The 19,886-nt window shown below is 47.9% G+C and overlaps 1 protein-coding gene across 1 annotated transcript in view; it reads right to left on the bottom strand.

Annotated features, from left to right (window-relative positions):
- The window catches only part of SEC24C (SEC24 homolog C, COPII coat complex component), a 241,340-nt gene that overhangs the window by 185,061 nt on the left and 36,393 nt on the right, over nucleotides 1-19,886 (bottom strand). Inside the window, 1 exon segment of the mRNA XM_029608970.1 lies at nucleotides 2,263-2,450. Coding sequence (XP_029464830.1) covers nucleotides 2,263-2,450 — 188 coding nt within the window.

Genomic DNA, 19,886 nt, shown 5'->3' with positions numbered 1-19,886 from the left:
CGTATGCCTAGCATACACTCTCCCTCCAATGGATCATCTGTCTTAACCCTGGTTATTCGAAAGCAGCCAAGACATCAGAATTCATCAAAAACATCCTTATTACCGTAGATTAAGAACATAAGAAGTTACCATACTGGGTCAGACCAAGGGTCCATCAAGCCCAGCATCCTGTTTCCAACAGTGACCAAAATCCAGAGGCCACAAATACCTGGCAAGTACCCAAATATTAAATACATCCCATGCTACTAAAACCAGTAATAAGCAGTGGCTATTCTCTAATTCAGCTTGATTAATAGCAGTTTATGGGCTTCTCCTCCAGGAACTTATCCAAACCTATTTTGAACCCAGCCATACTAACTGCCTTAACCACAGCCTCTGGCAATGAATTCCACAGCTTAATTATATGTTGAGCGAAAAAGAATGTTCTTCTATTTGTTTTAATTGTGCTACTTGCTAACTTCACGGAATGCCCCCTAGTCCTTGTATTATTTGAAAGAATAAGTAACTGATTCACATTTACCTGTTTAATTCCTTTCATGATTTTTATAGACCAATATCATATTCCGCCTCAGTAGTCTCTTCTCCTAGCTGATTCTGCCTCTTCAGAGGAATATTCCCCCTTCTTCTCAAAATTCATCAGTGTGGTATGACCTGAAGTTTCACTAGACTTTAGTGTGGCTGTAATAGCACAATACCCTGAAGCCCTTAGGCCAGTCCTCAGTCTTTAGCAGTCAGCTCTCTCCAATCCATGGGTGCCCTGGTCCAGGAATAAGGAAGAGAGCCTCTATCACCTACCTCCACATTACACAGAAGGCCTGGTATGCAATTACCATAAAATCTGGCAAAAACTCATGACAGCCCGATAGGCCTTCCATCTGTGGCTCTAGTGCCACTGCCTCAAGCATGAGGGGCTTTATAACCTGTTTGTCCACAGAAGATGCCTCCAAGGGATGAGATGTAAAGATTATGGCAACCTGGGTCTGTGCATCTGCTTTGGGCTCATCTGGGGCTTAGATCGCAAGGTCTCCAGTAGGCTCCACATGATCCAGGAAGGAAGCGGCTTCTATGATGCTCAGGGATGCTGGCCTGAGATTGTGATCGCAAATCATTTGGTGCTAAAGGCTGCAAAGCTAGGGACAAGATTAATTTTACCAGCAGCTTTACTGTCCAGAAGATCTTACTGCCACCACTTGCGTGAGTGTTGCAGCCTCCTTTCCCCTCTTCCCAATGCCCCCATTGGGGCTCAAAAGGCCTGCTTTGCTTTGGTGTTTAGTCCTGCCTCCCAGGAGGAGCTCTCTTCTAATGGCTCCCTTTAAAAAAAAAAAAAAAAGTCAGGCGTGGCAAAGGGTTTGAGCACCCTCTGACCCAAGAACAGGGTTGACCTATCTGGTTACACAAGTCCACAGACCTGGAAATCTACCTTTACGGATGATCAACCAGTCCCTTAGGGGGAACTAGGATCAACACAGAGGATGCCTGCAACCACGGCTTACCTGGGAGGCAAGCTCCCCTGGGAAAATCAGCCCTGCAGGATTATTGCCCAAGAGCACTGGTTACTCACACAGGCCAAGGCCTAACCTTGGTACTGGGAGACTTTTTTGCACATTCTTGTGTCCACAACTGCTGGAGACAGAGACTACTGGCAACTGCATTAAAACTTGGCCTCCCTTTTAATCAGTGATGAGGTCATAATGGGGGGGGGGGGGGGGGGGAGGAGGAGTGTGTGTCCTCTCTCAGACAGCTGTAGAACAGGAAATCCCTCTGATATAGACTGGTCTTAGCAGGAAGAAAAGAATGGCATATTTATGGGGTCCATTCTCATAGGTGGGACTCTTTAAATATAAAAATTGACTTCTTTTCAATCAGGTGGTTATGATAACATTAACACTTATTTTACCTAGGTAATTTTGTATGCTAAATATGGGGTGGGGTTTATGTGGTTTTAAGCATGGTTGTAGCAATGATTCAATCACTATCCAAGAAAGCTTACATGAAATGTCTTGGGTTAGGGACCCTCAGCCAAAATATTAGCATAAAGTCGTTTTGTTTTGTTTTTTTTTTACACACTGGAGACATACCTTTTGTTTGACATTCTAAGAGCAGCTAACCAGCAAAAGCTAATATTAACGTGGTAACATACCCGCAATGAACATTGTTGGAGAAAGGCACTTTCACAATAGATCAACATAATATTGAAACTCCCTCCTACTTTAACATTGTAGATGAGAAGCCTACAACCTACATATGCAAGTGAGAACTTACCATAACCCATCCCAGCTGGAGGAGGAGCAGATGCTGTCACATTGCTAATCTGCATTCCTGCCATCTGAGTGGTCATTTGCTGCTGAGGAGTGCTAGTTGGTGGGGGACCATACTGGTGGAAGGTAGCTGGTTGGCTAGCTCCTGGAGGTGCTGTGCCTGGCTGCACATAAGGCTGGGAAACAGTGGGCCTGTTTGAGAAAAAGTGGAACAAAATTACACTGTTTCCCTGCTGAGTGAGCACAATAAAAATTTTTCATAAGGTAATCATAGTAACATTGCAATGACAGTAGATAAAGACCAAATGATCCATCCAGTCTGCCCAGCAAGTGGCTTATAGCAGTAACTATTATTCATTATTATCCCGTTCATTATTCACAATATGTTCCATGTAAACCGCCTCCCCGGCGATAGTTATCCATGTTAAATGTGAACCGGAGTGATATGTATTGTATACAGGAACTTCCGGTATATAAAAACCAAAAATAAATAAATAAATAAATAACTGTCGCACCGAACAGGTTACCCCCATGCATTCTGCTGCATCATACAGGTTATCCCCATGATACACATTTATCTATACATACAATGCAGAGTCCACTAGCAATATGTGTGTAAGATACCATTGTAAGACATTTATTGTCATACAGAGGAGAAGAGATAGTATTAAGGAGCTTTATTAAAGATCAGAACTTGTAGAATTATCAAAAAATAAGTTTGTCACACAAGCAAAAAAAAAAAAAAAATGGACGAGAAAGTAAATAGTGGATATAATGGCAAGTTACTGGGGATCAAATGGTACATGCACAAGCAGTGAGGAAAAATATTGCAGAGCTGTTAAAGATTTCAGTGCATGGTTGGATTTAAACATCAGGGCACTGGGAAATTTCCAAGTGAGTCAGTACAATAGTCCAACCCTTGGACAAGCCCGCAGAACACAGAGCTGTAAAAACAGGCAGAGACAGTCAACAGCCCAGTGTCAAAGGGACACAGTGAGAACACATTTTACTGCAGTTCGCAGCTGCTTCTCTACGGATGCCTTTCTAAACAGGATGTGCATACACAAGAGAGAAGCTGCTGCTGCTGCAGGGAAAAGAAGTGCACGCTCTTGATGTGCCCCTGTGGCTAGCCCGTAAAACTCTGCCTGCTGCATCAACTTCTGTGGTCCTGAGCCCAGAGAACCACTGCTCTTAAAAACAGAGTCAAGTGGGAAGAGCTTTAGTGGCATGAGGCTACCGCAGTCCTGCACTGAACAGGAGCCACCACTATGCTTGGAGCAGACTCACAAGCCAGATGCTGCTGACAAGCAGGCCGATACAGTAAGGAGCGGTAGGAAGAGCTGCGTTAGTGCCGGGTGCACCCGTGGTTGCCGCACGCACAGTCCGGCTCACCTACCGCTTGATACTGTATTTAAATTGCTTGCAAATGCAAGCCGCGTCCAAGAAGCATCCATGAAGCGTTAGGCCCGTGCAACCCATTTTACTGTATAGAGCGCTATACAGTATCCTGGGTGCGCTGGCCTAACGCTTCACGGACACGCTGGTATCTGTCATTTCAAATGACATTTGAAATGACAGGTACCAGGAAGTGGACGGTTCTCCTACGCTCGAGATTGCCAGTCTTCTCTCCTCTCCTCCCGAAGCAAGGCGCGAAAAGAAGCCTTGCTTCGGGAGGAGGGGAGAGAGGACTGACAGTGTAAAGCAACGACTTACTTTTCTCGCAGCCCTCCTTCGGAGACGGACATCGGCGGAGACGGATCGCGGCTCCCCTGCCTCCCGTCGAAGATGGATGCCTGCACGGGCGAAAGCGGCCCCTGTGCGTGCAATTGGGCCGCTCAAATTTCGCCCGTGCAGGCATCCATCTTCGCCTCCGGGAGGCAGGGGAGCCGCGATCCGTCTCCGCCGATGTCCGTCTCCGAAGGAGGGCTGCGAAAAAAGTAAGTCGTTGCTTTACACTGCCATTCCTCTCTCCCCTCCTCCCGAAGCAAGGCTGCTTTACGCGCCTTGCTTCAGGAGGAGGGGGAGAGAGGAATGGCAATCCCGAGCGTAGGAGAACCGTCCACTTCGTTGCTACTTTTTTTTTTTTTTTTTGGCTTTTTCTATTTTTTCTATTTTTTCCGCTTTTGTTGCTTCGGGAGGAGGGGGGAGAGGACTGGGGCTGCCCCGGAGACCAGCACCCATTGGCGCAGCCAGGGCAGGTGAGGGGGGACTGGGGGTAAGTTTGCCGCCTACCCTTACCACTGCCTCTAATGCAGGGGTAAGGGTAGGTGGTAAGTTAGCAGGTTAAACGCGCGGCAAAATGGCAGGGTAAAAAAGCGATAGTCGGGGCGCATGATACTGTATGGTAGGGAATAGCTAATTCAATCGTTTACATGTAATATACATGCCGCGGGCGGAAGGGGTTACCCGGTGATTTAAAGAGGCAGTAAGAATCGGTTAAAGGGGATTGTGTATCGCAGAAAGGGCTAACGCCGCCGGAAAGTGAGTAGAAAGCGGGTTAGGAGCGGGGTAACCGCAGCCGCACTTTACTGTATTGACCTGAATGTGGGTAAGAAGGGGGGGGGGGGGGGGGGGGGGGGGACAGGACAACATTGGAGGCCTCAGGGAGAGACTGAGAACTTAAGGAGTGGCAGAGCATGTAGGACATACATCATGAAATTATAAAATTTACCAACACCAAAGAAATAAAAATGATTCAAACTCAACTAGCACATCAGTGGTCAAAAGTTTCAGAAGAGATTAAACAGAAAGATATACGACGCTGAATAAAAGGAGGTATAACCACACACCTTCAAGAAGTCCAATTTAAATGTATACATAAGTGATACCTATCGCAATTCAGGGGGTTTATTTTAAACACTTGATTAAAACATCATCCCCTCTGAGAGGTACTTGTATTTCAAGGAGCTACAAACATACATTTCTGAACCTGCAATATCCACCCAATGCAGGAAAAAAAACAAACACCTCAAAACAACATACCAAAAAAAAAAAAAAAAAAAAAAGACAGAACACCTCTTGTCACCTACAGCTCTCTTGTAAAACCACTCAAATATGTGAAGGATCTAGAACCCATCCTATACAATGTCATCACCTTCTTACAAGCTTTACAGGTGATAGCCCCATCTTGATTTATCGACAGTACCCTAACTTCAACCATATAACAGTGACACTAACACAGGGATCAGTCCCTGCCACAAACCTAGATGCCAACTCTGTCCCTCTAGCCCAGGGGTCGGGAACCCATGGCTCGCGAGCCAGATATGGCTCTTTTGAGGGCTGCATCTGGCTCGCAGACACGTGTCGCCATACTTCGCGGTTCCCCGCTGACCCAGCTGCTCCCCGGTCCTCCGCCGCCCGGGCTTAAAATGCTGTCAGCCCGGACGGAACGCGGCAGGACAGCTGGAGTCAGCGGCACCGGCGTGCTCTCTTCTCCTCCCCCCCCCCCCCCGCGGCCCGGAAGAGGAAGTGGAGAGCATCGGGTGCCTGCGCGGGAAGAAGAGACCACACTAGCGTGGTCTCTTCTTCCGCGCAGGCACCCGATGCTCACCACTTCCTCTTCCGGGCCGCGGGGGGGAGGAGAAGAGAGCACGCCGACTGGAGTCATCCGGGTGCCTGCGCGGGAGTCATCGGGTGTCAGCCGGGTGCCAGCGCTGGAGTCATCGGGTGCCTGCGCGGGTCTTCCCGCGCAGGCACCCGATGCTCTCCACTTCCTCTTCCGGGCCGCGGGAAGAAGAGAGCACGCCGGTGCTCTCTTCTTCCCGCGCAGGCACGCTAGTGTCCGACAGGAAGAAGACTGCAGCGCGGCTCGGAGGAAAATGAAAATCTTCAACCGCGGCCGATGGGACTCCGCCTTCGCCTCCGCGAGGGCTGAAAATGAAGGAGGTTAGCGTTGGGAGGTGGCTGCTGCTGCCCGCGAGTTCCCGGGGGGGGGGGGGGGGGGGGAAGGGGGAGAGAGAGAGTGAATGAATGAGCGAGCAAGCATGTGTGTTTGAGATCCTGTGTGTGTGAGTGAGAGATTGCATGTATGTGAATGATTGAGAGCCTGTATATGTGAAAGAGAGTATGTCTGTGATTGAGATCCTGCCTGTGAGAGAGAGAGCATGAATGTAAGTTACCATTGGGAACCTGTATGTGTAAGTTTGTAATTGAAAACCTGTTTGTTTGAAAGAGTATGTGTGTATGATTGAGATCCTTTGTGTGTGAGAGAGATCATGTGTATGTATGATTAAGAGCCTGTGTGTATAAGTAAGAGAGAGATCATGTGTGTCTGTGTCTGATTGACAGCTGGTTTAGGTGATGGAGCATGTGAGTATGTGATTGAGAGCCTGTGTTTAAATGAGAGAGAGAGACCATGTGTGTCTGTGTGATTGAGAGCTGATTTAGGTGAGGGAGCATGTGAGTATGTGATTGAGAGCCTGTGTTTAAATGAGAGAGAGAGACCATGTGTGTATGTGTGTGATTGAGAGCTGATTTAGGTGAGGGAGCATGTGAGTATGTGATTGAGAGCCTGTGTGTAAATGAGAGAAAGAGAGGACATGTTTGTAAGCATGTGAATGAGAGTCTGTGTGTGAGAGAAAAAGACAGCATGTATTTATGTGATTGAAAGCCTGTGTGTGTGTAAGCGTGAAAAGATAGACAGCATGTGTGTAAATGTGTAATTAAGAGCCTATATAAGTGAGAGAGAAAAAACATTTGTATATGTGAGTGACTGAGAGCATGTGTGTATAGGTGTGTCATTGAGAGCCAGTGTGAGAGAGAGCGCTGGTATGTGACTGAGAGAGGAGAAAGTTCCAAGCAAACCACCCCACCTCCTGCTAATTCAGAACAATCTCAGGACACCTGGATATCAAACGTTCCCAGGTATGCAGAGCAAAAAAATTTTTGTATCCTTATTATTTTTCATTACTGGATCTTTGTGTCTGCTATTTTGAAATATTTTGTTGGTATCTGGAAATGTTTTATATGAGTTTTTAATTATTGGATATTCCACTCATCAGCTGTTTCGAAATATGTTCTTTTTGTTAGTACAGTTTTACTGCTGATGATTTTATATTTCTTGATTTGTTTTATAAGGATGTGTGATGTTTCTTTTTTCCTTTGTTACACTGCATACAGAGACTCTGGCTTGTTGCAGTTTCCAATTCAGTTTTTGTCTGCATGCTTCTTGTTATGCGTTTTGGTCTCTTTATTCTATGTTAGGTGAGGGACAGCACGTGATTCAGGTGAGGTTTTCTGCTGGCGTGTAGTTTCTGTGTAGGACTCTATAGCAGCCTGACTTGGTCCGTTTTCCTAATAGGAGATGTATTGGTGTCTTAAGGCCTGGTGTAATATTTTCAGAGACTTATTGTACTTTAAAAGTGTGATCTTACATAAAATGCACACATTTACTTGTATTTAGTTTTAAACATATTGTATGGCTCTCATGGAATTACATTTTAAAATATGTGGCGTTTATGGCTCTCTCAGCCAAAAAGGTTCCTGACCCCTGCTCTAGCCACTTAGGCAGCACTAGTACAAGATCCCAATACATTGTATCCTCTCCAGCCACATGTATATATTCCCACTTCCTCCACTGCACGCCTGTCTCAGTTTTTGTTTAAAATGTGTTTGGTGCAGATACCCTTAGGCACCATTTCTGGGACTGTCCAAAGATACAGTGATTTTAGAGAGAGGTCCTAGACTTAAGTCAAACATATTTGAAAATCCTTCAGATAAGTAAAGCAATACTTATAGAAGGTTTATTAGTAGATCCAGGCATAATAAAACTGGAAAAGACGTTATTAAACTCGTTATTTTAATAGCAAAATATGTATGCTATTAAACTGAACAGAAACAAATGGAGAAATTACTTACCTGATAATTTTGTTTTCCTTAATGTAGACAGATGGACTCAGGACCAATGGTATAGTGTACTCCTGATAGCAGTTGGGAGACAGAGTCAGATTTCAAGCTGACATCAGCCTACATATACCCGTGCAGGAAGTTTAGCTCTTCAGTATTCTCCTCGAAAAGCAATTGTGAATATATGTGTGCTCTAAGAACTTGATTAACTTGGTTAACTTGATTAATTAGGACTGGTTCAACTGATTTCCAAATTGGAGACCACCAGTGCACAACCAAATAACGCCAACACCCAGCAACTATGGGCATCTTGAACTAGGGGTAATATCTGGTTTACCCGTGTTTGTCTTGCTCTCAGGGATTGTCACCCCGAGGTTTCCTGATTTTGGGGCAGCCATGGGTGGGATGCTGAGTCTACACTAAGGAAAATGAAATTATCAGGTAAGTAATTTTTCCATTTCCTAGTATGTAGCAGATGGACTCAGGACCAATGGGATGTACAAATGCTACTCCCGAATCGGGTGGGAGGCTGCCCGTGGCCCACTTAGTACTGCCCTTGCAAATGATGTGTCCTCCCGGGTCTGGACATCCAGGCGGTAGAACCTGGAGAATGTTTGTATGGAGGACCACGTTGCCAACTGACAGATCTCGGCGGGTGACAGCATCTTCATTTCTGCCCAGGACACTGCCTGGGCCCTTGTAGAATGAGCCTTGACTTGTAGAGGCGGAGGCTTCCCTGCCTCTACGTAGGCCGCCTTGATTACTTCTTTGATCCAGCGGGCTATGGTTGCCCGCGAGGCCACTTCCCCTTGTTTCTTCCCGCTGTGAAGGACGAATAGGTGGTCCGTCTTTCGTACGGATTCCTATCTTTCCAGGTATCAGACTAGGAGTCTTTCGACGTTTAGGTGGCGAAGACGGCGTGAGTCTTCAGAGTCCTTATGTTCATCTGGAGATGGTAGAGATATGGTTTGGTTAAGATGAAATTGAGAAACCACCTTCGGAAGGAAAGAGGGGACCGTGCTTAGTTGAATGGATCCCAGAGTGAACCCGAGGAACGGTTCTCGACAGTATAGGGCTTGAAGCTCGGAGATGCAACGGGCTGAACATTTTGCCACTAGGAATGAGGTCTTCAAGGTCAGTAGCCGTAGTGACAGACCGCGAGTAGGTCTGAAGGAAGCTCCCGCTAGGAAGTCTAGTACTAGACTGAGATTCCATAGGGGCACCGGCCACTTTAAGGGTGGTCGGATTTGTTTGACCCCTCTCAGGAAGCGGGAACATCTGGATGGGTTGATAGACTGATGCCGTCCACTTTGGCTCTGAAGTAGGCCAGCGTGGCCATCTGAACCTTGAGGGAGTTGAGAGACAACCCCTTCTTCAAGCCGTCCTGCAGAAATTCCAGGATCATGGGGATTTTGACTATCAGCGGAAGGATCTCATAGTCCTCACACCAGGCTTCGAATAATCATATGTAAGTTAGAGACATGGAAAACTTGCGTGCTCAGAGCAAGCTGTCAATCACTGCCTTATAGTATCCGCTTTTCTTCAGGAGAGTCCTCTCAATGGCCATACCGTAAGAGAGAATAGAGTTTGGGTCTTCGTGGAAGATCGGTCCCTGTGTGGAGGTAGGCATAGGGGGGTTCCCTGAAAGAAGTCTTCACATGTCTGCGTACCATGGCCTTCTTGGCCAGTCTGGGGCCATTAGAAGTACTAGCCCCCTGTGGTGGTCTATCTTGCGTGTGATCCCGCCCAATAGTGGCCATGGGGGAAAGGCGTACAGCAGGACTTCCTGTGGCCAGGTCTGGACGAGGGCATCGATTCCCCGGGATTGCAGTTCTTCTCTGCGGCTGAAGAAATTGGGAACTTGGGCGTTGGACCGGGTTGCCAGGAGATCCATGGTTGGGGTTCCCCAGCGGTTTACGATCAACTGGAAGGCTGTGGTTGACAGCGTCCATTCCCCTGGGTCTAGGCTCTCTCTGCTGAGGTAGACTGCAGTGACATTGTCTTTTCCTGTGATGTGGGCGGCTGAGATCCCTTGTAGGTTTGCTTTCGCCCATGCCATTAGGGGATCTATTTCCAGGGACACCTGTTGGCTTCTGGTTCCTCCCTGGCGGTTGATGTAGGTAACTGTTGTGGCATTGTCCGACATGACTCAGAGATTCGCCCCGGAGTCTGTGACTGAATTGCAGGCAGGCAAGTCTGACAGCTCGAGCTTCCAGTCGGTTGATGTTCCATCCCGACTCTTCCTTGTCCCATTGCCCCTGGGCCTTCAGTTCCTGGAAGTGGGCTCCCCACCCTCGCAGGCTCGCATCCATGGTGAGCAAGATCCAGGTCGGTGTGGATAGTCTTACTCCCTTGCTCAGATAGTCTTCCTGTAGCCACCATTGGAGCTGGGTCTGCCGGTAGCTGGAAGCGAATGGAGTAGTTCTGGGACATCAGGTTCCATCGTGACAGAAGGGAAATTTGTAGTGGGTGCATGTGGGCCCTTGCCCATGGGACGACTTCTAGGGTTGATGTCATGAGACAGAGAACTTGGAGGTAGTCCCATACCTTGGGGCGAGCATAGTTCAACAGTTTTTGCAATTGGTCCATCAGTTTCCTTCTCCTTGTAGGGGGAAGAATAACCCTGTTTTGTTTGGTGTCGAACCGGACTCCCAGGTACTCTAGCGATTGGGAGGGCTGCAGGCAGCTCTTGGCTGTGTTGACGATCCACTCGAGATTCTGCAATAGATTCTTGACTCTGGTGGTCGCCTGGTAACTTTCCTCTGGAGATTTTGCCCTGATCAGCCAATCGTTCAGATACGGATGTACGAGGATTCCTTCTTTCCTCAGTGTTGCTGCCACTACTGCCATGAATTTGGTGAACGTCCGAAGAGCAGTAGCTAGTCCGAAGGGTAGCACCCGGAACTGGTAATGATCCAGTATCGCAAAGTGTAGGAAGCGTTGATGGTCGTGATGGACCGGGATGTGGAGATAGGCTTCGGATAGGTCCAGTGAAGTCAGGAATTCTCCCGGCTGTACTGCCCTTATAACTGAGCGTAGGGTTTCCATATGGAAGTGTGGTACCCTCAGGTAACAATTGACTGTCTTGAGGTCCAGGATGGGTCGGAACGATAAAATAGATGGAATAGTGACCAGTATTTTGTTGGTGCATGGGCACCGGGGTTATCGCCTTTAGGCTGAGTGGCTTTGTCAGTGTGATTTCAACTGTCGTCCTCTTGGAGAGGGAGTGGCACGGTGATCTCACAAATTTGTCTGGAGGGATGCTGTGGAAGTCCAGATAGTATCTTTCTCAAATGATGGTTAGGACCCACTTGTCCGACGTTATCTCGACCCATCTTTGGTAGAAGAGGGTAAGTCTACCCCCTATGGCTTCTTCCTGTGGATGGGTCTGTTGATTCTCCTTGTGGGGTGCGGCCGGAGCCTGTACCTGAGCCTGCTCCCCTCTTGTTATGTCTGTTCCGAAAGGACTCGGCCCTGCCTGCGGGGCGAGGTGCTTGGTAGTATGTATTCTTGTACAGTGTAAAGCGCTGGGCTCCCTCTGCCCTTGGTTCTTTGGGGGGAGGAGCACTGGTTTCCTTTTGTTCCTCTCTTCCGGTAGATGAGGTACTGGAAATTTGCCCCATTTGTTGGCTAACTTCTCCAATTCGCTTCCGAACAAGAGGGATCCTTTAAATGGCAATCTTGTGAGGTTCGCTTTGGAGGTCGCGTCAGCTGACCAATTTCGGAACCATAGTTGTCTTCTGGATGCCACTATGGAGGAGACGCCCATGGCTGAGGTGCGCACTAGGTCTGAGGTCGCATCCATAAGGAAGGATATCGCCGGTTCCAACATTTCAGCGGACATGGTTGCATCTCTGGAGAGAAGCAAGCAGGCACGTGTCACTACGGTGCAGCACGAAGCGATCTGCAGGGTCATAGCTGCTACAAAGGACTGTTTAAGGATGGATTCCTGACGTCTGTCCTGGGCATCCTCGAGTGCCGCTCCTCCTTAGACTGGGATGGTCGTGCGCTTTGAGATTATGCAGACCATGGCGTCTACTTTTGGGAACCGTAGGAGTTCCTTGGCCGTGGGTTCCAGGGGGTATAGGCTTCTAAGGCCTGTCCTCCTTTGAAGCTGGCCTCCGGGGCATTCCATTCCAGGTCAAGCAATTGTTGTACGGCCTGCAACATTGGGAAATAGCATGAGGCCTGGCAGAGGGACACGTGGTACTCATGCCTGGAATGGCCAGCGTCTTCAGGGTCAGAGACACGAGAGCTGGAAACTTGTCTTTGGAGAAGAATCGCAGCATGGTTCCATCCCTGGGGTTATTTCCCCTTCCTCCAGGGAGTCAGTCTTGTCCTCCGAGGTGTCTGTATCCCCTGAGAGGAGGCTCTTGCTTAGATGGGGCACGTCTCGAGAGGTCCAAGAGGTGCTTGGAAGGTCTTGTGCTTCTGGTGGAGACTGGGACTGTGTCACAGGTGGTACCAATTGCGCCTGAACAAAGGTTTGCCGCTCTTTGAAGAATTCCACCCAGGAAAAGGTTCCTGGGTCCAAACTGAATCCAGGTGGGGTTATGGTGGAGGCCCCCCGAGGTGCCCTCCTGTGTAGGTGCCGAGTTGGAGATACAGAGGTCTGGGGTACTATCATTAGTGGATCCGGATCCCTCTAATGGCTGCGGGGGGCCTTGCTTAAATTCCCCCTGAGCCTCTTCACACTGCTGGCATGAAGCGGACGCCATTTCAGGTTGCGCAGCTCTCAGGTGGGGCAGAGGGGGCTTGTCCCTTGGCTATCTTGGTCGGCGGTACCATGATTTGTGCACGTGGAGTGATTCAAAACTCATCTGTGCGCGTTCTTACGTGCGCAAGGAGGCCTAGTTGTGTGCTCCGGTTGCATCGATGATGTGCGTGCTGGATGCGCAAGATGTGCGCGCAGGCTATCGTGCACGCCACTCAGTTGAGTGGGCAATACGGCGTCAAGGCAGGGAAATGGCACCCACGACCATGCGGACAAGATGGCGAACCCCCCCCCCCCCCCCCCCGGAGGGTCTCCGCGAGTGTGGACCCTCGCACCGGATCAGGATCTAGCCCGGACGGGGCTGCTCAACCCGATTTAACAGACGCCAGAAGGGACGATCTGTGCAGCTATTCGAGCCTCGGAGACCGGAGACTTGAGAGGTTTCTACTTTACCTGGTCTCAGCATTTCCCGGTCTTGTGCCGGGCGGTCTCTGGCTGTGGGGGGAGAGGGAATTACCTTCACCGCCGTGCTCGATTCTACACCCGCTGCCTCTCAGCCGCCCTGGGGGCTAAGTCCATGCCAGGAGCCGGCTACCGAACTGAGGCTTGCCTCTGAGGGATCTCGGAAATCACCTCAGGAATTCTCGATCATTAGGTATCACAGCAGGAGAGCGAGGCTCGTCTTCTAGAGGTAAGTTTTCTCTCTTCTTTGGTTTAAAGTTTCTATCACTATTCTAGTGTGTGTAGTGTCCCTATCTAAAACCAGCATGGTTTTAGATAGGGACACTACACTTATCTCAGATCGGCATTAATGGTACAGTACTACAATGGTTCTTGTCCATCGCAAATCGCCCACAAAGAATTACAATGGGTAAATCTAAATCTGATTGGTACACTACAAAAACAGGCGTACTGCAAGGCTCGGCACTTTCAGCCCTGTTTAACATATACCTTTTACCCCTATGCCGTCTCCTAGCTGGATTAAGCTTAAACTTTAAAATCTATGCAGATGACATACAGTTTACCATTCCTTTTGCTGAATTCTGGTCCAAAACTTTATTATAACTCTACCTAACAAAAAATATGGTTCTCATAACAGGCTAAAATTAAACTCTGTTTTGGTGGTGTTTATCTATCAACGGACTCAAACTATCAGCCGCCTCAAACCTCACATTTGAGAAGCAATGATTACCTATAAAATCCCATGCAAAGAATTTAGGCGTGATCATTGACTCTAGACTATCAACGACTCACAATATATCAGGAATAGTAAAAAAAATCCTTCTTCAAAATACATATGTTAAAAAAAAACCTCAACCGTTACTACTACCATCTGACTTTCGTTTAGTTACACAAGCTCTGATTCTCACAACCCTAGATTACTGCAATTCCTTATATCTTGGATTAGCCCTATCTACAATACAACCGTTGCAACTAGTTCAAAATGCCACAGCAAGAATGTTACTTAATGTGCCTCGCAAAGAACACATTACACCTACATTACAGCAGCTACATTGGCTTCCAATACTGCACCGCATTACATATAAATTCTGTCTATTATTCACAATTTACTATATATCTCCAACTCATTCTGGCTGTGCTCATTACTGAGAATATACAGACCCACCAGACAACTCCGCTCCTTAGATAAATGCATACTGGAAATTCCCTCAGTAAGAACTGTCAGCTTAGCATTAACCCGAAAATGAGCTCTCTCAGTTGCAGGTCTGATTTTATGGAACTCTCTTTCAGAATATATCCATTTAAAAGCAAATCATAAAGAATTTTAAAAAATGCTAAAAACCTACCTTTTCACATGTGCTTATAATATACCTTAACGAACTTTTCTACTCTGAACCTTACGGTGTTTGCTCGATTAATAATTTAATGTAAATGTGATGGATTTTAAATGATGTATGTTATGATACTGTGTATGTCTTATTGTAAACCGCTTAGACGGATAGACTTCTACCCCACGGTGCGGTATATAAAAACTTTTAAATAACTAAAATAAATGAATCTGCTTAAGAGACTGAGAAATACTGAAGAGCTAAGCTTCCTGCACGGGTATATGTAGGCTGACTTCAGCTTTGAAATCTGACTCAGTCTTCCATCTGCTATCAGGAGTACACTATATCCATTGGTCCTGAGCCCATCTGGCTACACGCTAGGAAAAAGGAAATTATCAGGTAAGTAGCAATTTCTCCTTTCTTAGCATACAGACAGGTGGATCCAGAAGAAGTGGAATGTACCAATGCCACTCCCGAACAGGGCGGGAAGCTGCCGATGTTCTGATCAACACCGCACACAGTTTCTGTACTCCTGGGCCTGCACATCCAGGCAATAATACCTCGAAAAGGTGTGTAAAGAGGACCAATTTACAGCTTGGCAAATATCGTTGGGAGACAACAATCTAACCTCCACCCATGACACTGCTTGAGCCCTAGTGGAATGAACCCTAACCTGCCTAATCGGGATGGGGCGAAAAGAGCCCTCTTTCTTGAGCACAATGAAATAAAAGGAATATTAGCCCATCTTTTCTGAAGTCATGGGCACTGGTACCACAGCCCGCAGACTGAGGAGTCTTGATAATGTACACTCCACTGCCTGTCTCTTCTGCTGAGAGTTGCAGGGAGACATCATGAACATGTCCCGAGGAACACTACGAAACTCCAGCACATAACCATCTCGTATCACCTCCAGAACCTACTGGTCTGACGTGATTTCAATCCACTTCTGATAAAAGAGAGAGGTGATCCCCTATCTCCTGTTCCTGGGGTGGGTCTGCACACCTTCATTGGGAGGCTCAGGTGGCTCCACTACCTGAGCCTGTGCCCTGTGTGGGCTGCTGGGATGAAAGGACTGAGACCCACCCAAATGTCGAGCCCTCTGAAAGGCCGCTCTTCTCTACAAAAATGTTTGGATCTCCTAGTAAGACCTCTTATGGCAAAAAAGTGTGGTGTCTATTTCTTATCCTCTGGCAACTGAGAAACCTGGGGCTCACTCCACTTATTGGCCATTTTCTCCAGCTCACTCCCAAACAAGAGCGAGCCTTTAAATTGCAATTTCATAAGGTAAGACTTGGAGGTTGCATCAGCCAACCAATTTCTCAGCCATAACGGACACCTAGCCACTATTACCAAAGTCACCCCTCTTGCCGAAATGCAGACCAAATCGCAGCTCGCATCTACCAAAAAGGCGGCTGCTGATTCCATCACTGCCCTGGAATTCACATCAGATTCATCGATCTCTTGAGAGAGAAGTAAACAAAAGCAAGCCACCAGGGAATAATTAGAAGCTATCTGCAAATTCATTGCCATTGCTTTAAAGGCCTGCTTAAGGATGGCCTCAATTCTCCTATCCTGTGCATCCTTGGTAACAGCACCCACAAATGCATCCACTTTCAGAAAGCACAATTGCTCTCTTGCAGCTGGATCCAGGGGGTACAGTCCTTCCAAGGCTAGTCTCCCTTTGAAATTAGCTTCTGGGGGACACCACTCAAGATCAATCAATTCTTGAATGGCCTCCATAATAGGGAAGAAACATGAGGCTTTACGCAAAGAAATAAAAATGGTATCTTTCTTTGGCTCAGACATGGATTGAGCCCCAGGTACTCCCAGCAATGTCTGGGAAATCAGAACTGGTAACTCATCTCTATGAAAGAACCACAACATAGTTCTATATGGCTCCAATCGCAGAGGAATTTCCCCATCCTCAAGAGAATAAGCATCGGCTTCAAGTGTGCCATCTGGGTCTAGCAGGATTCTGCTGCCTGCACCCTGACCTGTTAAGATTGGCAAAGGAAAGGGCGTGAAGAAAAGACTGCAGTCCTTGAAAAAATTCTACCCAAGATAGGCAGAGGGATCCATGCCAAACCCAAGGGGCATCTGTCCTGTACTCCCTGAACTACCTTTCCTTGCTGATGAACCAGTTAGGGAAGCTCCAAAGTCGGGCGAGCCTTCTGGCAGCATGTTTCCCAGTCCCGCTGGGAAGAACCAGGCTTGGTAAAATCAGACAAAGGCAATTCCCCCTGAGCCTCCAAACAGTGCTGACACAAGTTAAAGGGAATGCCAGACTGAGATGCCCGAATATGACAAGTAGCATAGAGGGTAAGGACCTTAGGGATTTTTGCTATAGGTGCCATTAGTCCGTCAGTACACTCTAAGAAGTGTCTGAGAAGCGTGTGTTCAGCTGTATTTGCACCGCAAAAACAAAAAGCAAAACTAGGCGCTCAACACTGTGCCTCGATAAGCGTCCAAAAACTGAGCTCCCACAAGGCTGCTCAAATTGCATGCGTAGAAAAGTATGTGCGTGTGAACGCCCAGATAGATGCCCCAAGCTAACTAGGCACACTAGCACGAACTGACTGAACTGAAGAGGGCAGCCTAAAAAACTGGCAAAAGGCTGCTGTGGCCTACCAAGCGGTGAACAAGAAAAGCCTGAGAGCAGGGCCTAGCCAAAAAGGTTGCTCAACCCGCCAAACTGCCCACGTCCCTAAGCTCCCCAGAGGAGGGAATGAACGTTGGATCAGCGCGCAGAGCACAAAAATCGGAGGAATCCCTACAAACTTCCCCTCTTTATTTATTTATTTTTATTTATTTACTTTTTTTTTTTTTAACTCCTTACCTAAGCTCAGCCCATCCTGGCCGAGTACAGAGTTAGTCTCTGGCTGCAGGGAAAGGCTGCTTGCCTTTCATAGGTTGGTTTTTTTTTTTGTTTTTTTAAACAGCTAAGCCCATGCCAGCTGAAAACCAATTACTGAACCAAGGCATTCATCTGAAGGAGGGATACAAGATATCACCTCAGGAATTTTCAACTGAGGGAGAGTCCATAAGGTATCATCACAGGACAGTGGGGCGAATAAATTTCCTTCTTTTCTCCTTTTAAAGCTTTCAGCAATCCCAATAGGGAGATGCACATCCACCATCTGATGGGACAGAGAATACTGGCGGGCTGAAGTCAGTGCAGGGATATATATACCATGATGTCAGCTTTGCTCCGTCTCCAGAGGTGCATAACCCACTTGCTCTGGATCCACCTATCTGTATGCTAAGAAATACTGCGTTAGTTCTGTGTGTAGCAGGAGGCAATGCAGTCCGCAAGCCAATGGGATAAGGTCTGCTTAGAGACAGCGACCCCTAACCTGTTTTTGTCAAAGGAGACAAAAAGTTGGGTAGAGAAGCAGTGACGTGCTGTCTGTTCCAAGTAAAAAGCCAGCACTCTCTTGCAATCTAGTGTGTGCAGAGCCCGCTCACCCTGGTGAGCGTGAGACCTTGGGGGAAAAAGAGGCAACACAATGGACTGGTTGAGATGGAACTCTGAAACCATCTTGGGAAGGAACTTTGGGTGTGTTCGCAGGACCACCTTGTCATGACAAAATTTTGTATGAGGTGGGTACGACACCAGAGCCTGCAGTTCATTTGACTCTGCGAGATGATGTAACCGCAACCAAGAAGATAACCTTCCAAGAAAGGTGCTTCAGATCAAAAGATTGCAATGGTTCAAACGGAGATTTCTTGTGACAGGACGATGTTGAGAACACAGGGAACCACCAGAAGGCAAGTGGGGGACTTTAGTTGTAATAAGCCCCTCATAAATCGCCCCACAAGCGGATGAGAAGAGATCGCCATGCCATCCATACCCCGATGGTATGCCCCCAATGGCACTCAGGTGAACCTTCACCAATGTGGTCTGCAGGCCAGATTCAGAGAGGAACAACAGGTAGTCAGAGCATGGGTGGGGAGCAAGAGAAGGGATCCAGAATGAGTCCCTTGCACCAAGTTGAAAACCGCTTCCACTTCAGATTGTAAGATTTCCTGGTGCAGGGTTTTCTTGTATCCAGGATAATACACGATACGCCTTCCCGAAAGGCCAAGAGCCTGCACAATCACCCAGTCAACATCCAAGCCATGAGAGCCAGGGCCTGGAGGTTGGGGTGACAGCCTGCCCCAGAGCCATCCCCAACTGTATTGGGGGGCATGAGGTCAGGTCCCGCAGGGTCGGAAATCAGACCTGATGTCGCCAAAAAGGGGCGATCAGGATCATGGAGCCCTGATACTGCTAAAGCTTCTGGAGTGTCTTCGAGATAAGAGGAAGGGATGGGTAAGTGTACAGCAGCTCAGTGCCCCAGTGAATCGAAAAAGCATCCACCATCGATCCGCTACTCCTCCGGCCTAGGAAGCAGAAGCATTCCATCTTCCTGATCTCCAAGGAAATGAAGAGGTCTATGTCAGGGGTCCCCCATGAGCAAAGATCCGGTTCACTATCTGTTGACTGAGGGACCACTCATGAGGTTGGAAGGCACTGCTAAAGGAGTCCGCTAGGGTGTTGGCCACCCCTGGGAGGTACACTGCCCTGAGGAGGATGCCACTGTTGATGGCCCATGACCAAATGTGGATTGTTTCCTGACAGAGGGCGAAAGACCCCATTCCCCCGTTTGTTCAGATACCACATAACTACTTGATTGTCAGTCTGAACAAGAACCACCTTGTTCAGGAGCTGCTCTCAGAAACCCTGTAGGGCATACTGAATTGCTCGCAACTCCAAGAAGTTGATCTAGGATTGGGATTCCTGCGCAGACCAAAGCCCCTGGGTGTGGAGACCTGCAACATCTGCTCTCCACCCAGTCCAAGATGCATCTGTGGTGAGGGTAGCCTGGACTTGAGGGCTCCAAAAGAGGAGTGCCCACTCCAGATTTGAGGGGGGTTGCCCACCACTGGAGGAATTGTCGTAACAGTGTGGTGATTAGGACACGCGTATGCAAGTCTTGGGAAGCCTGACACCATTGGGAATGCAACATCCACTGTGCTCTGCGCATGTGCAGTCAAGCGAAGGGGGTGACATGCACCATCACTGCCATGTGGCTCAACAAGCAGAGAAACTGGTGTGCCGAGATATAGGAGCAATTGGAGACCACTAGTGCGGTGTCTGTCCTATCCCGAAGGAGAAAAGCCTTTGGCTGGACAGTGTCCAGTCGAGCTCCAATAAAGTCCAGCTGCAAGGATGGTTGGAGAAGGGATTTTAGATCGTTTGTCAGAAATCCCAGTTTCCAAAATTTGGACCATGAGGCA

The sequence above is a fragment of the Rhinatrema bivittatum genome, chromosome 7, assembly GCF_901001135.1.
Source record: "Rhinatrema bivittatum chromosome 7, aRhiBiv1.1, whole genome shotgun sequence".
Lineage (NCBI taxonomy): Eukaryota > Metazoa > Chordata > Amphibia > Gymnophiona > Rhinatrematidae > Rhinatrema > Rhinatrema bivittatum.
Note: the sequence above shows the minus strand (reverse complement) of the source record. Positions and strands in the feature narration are given on the sequence as shown.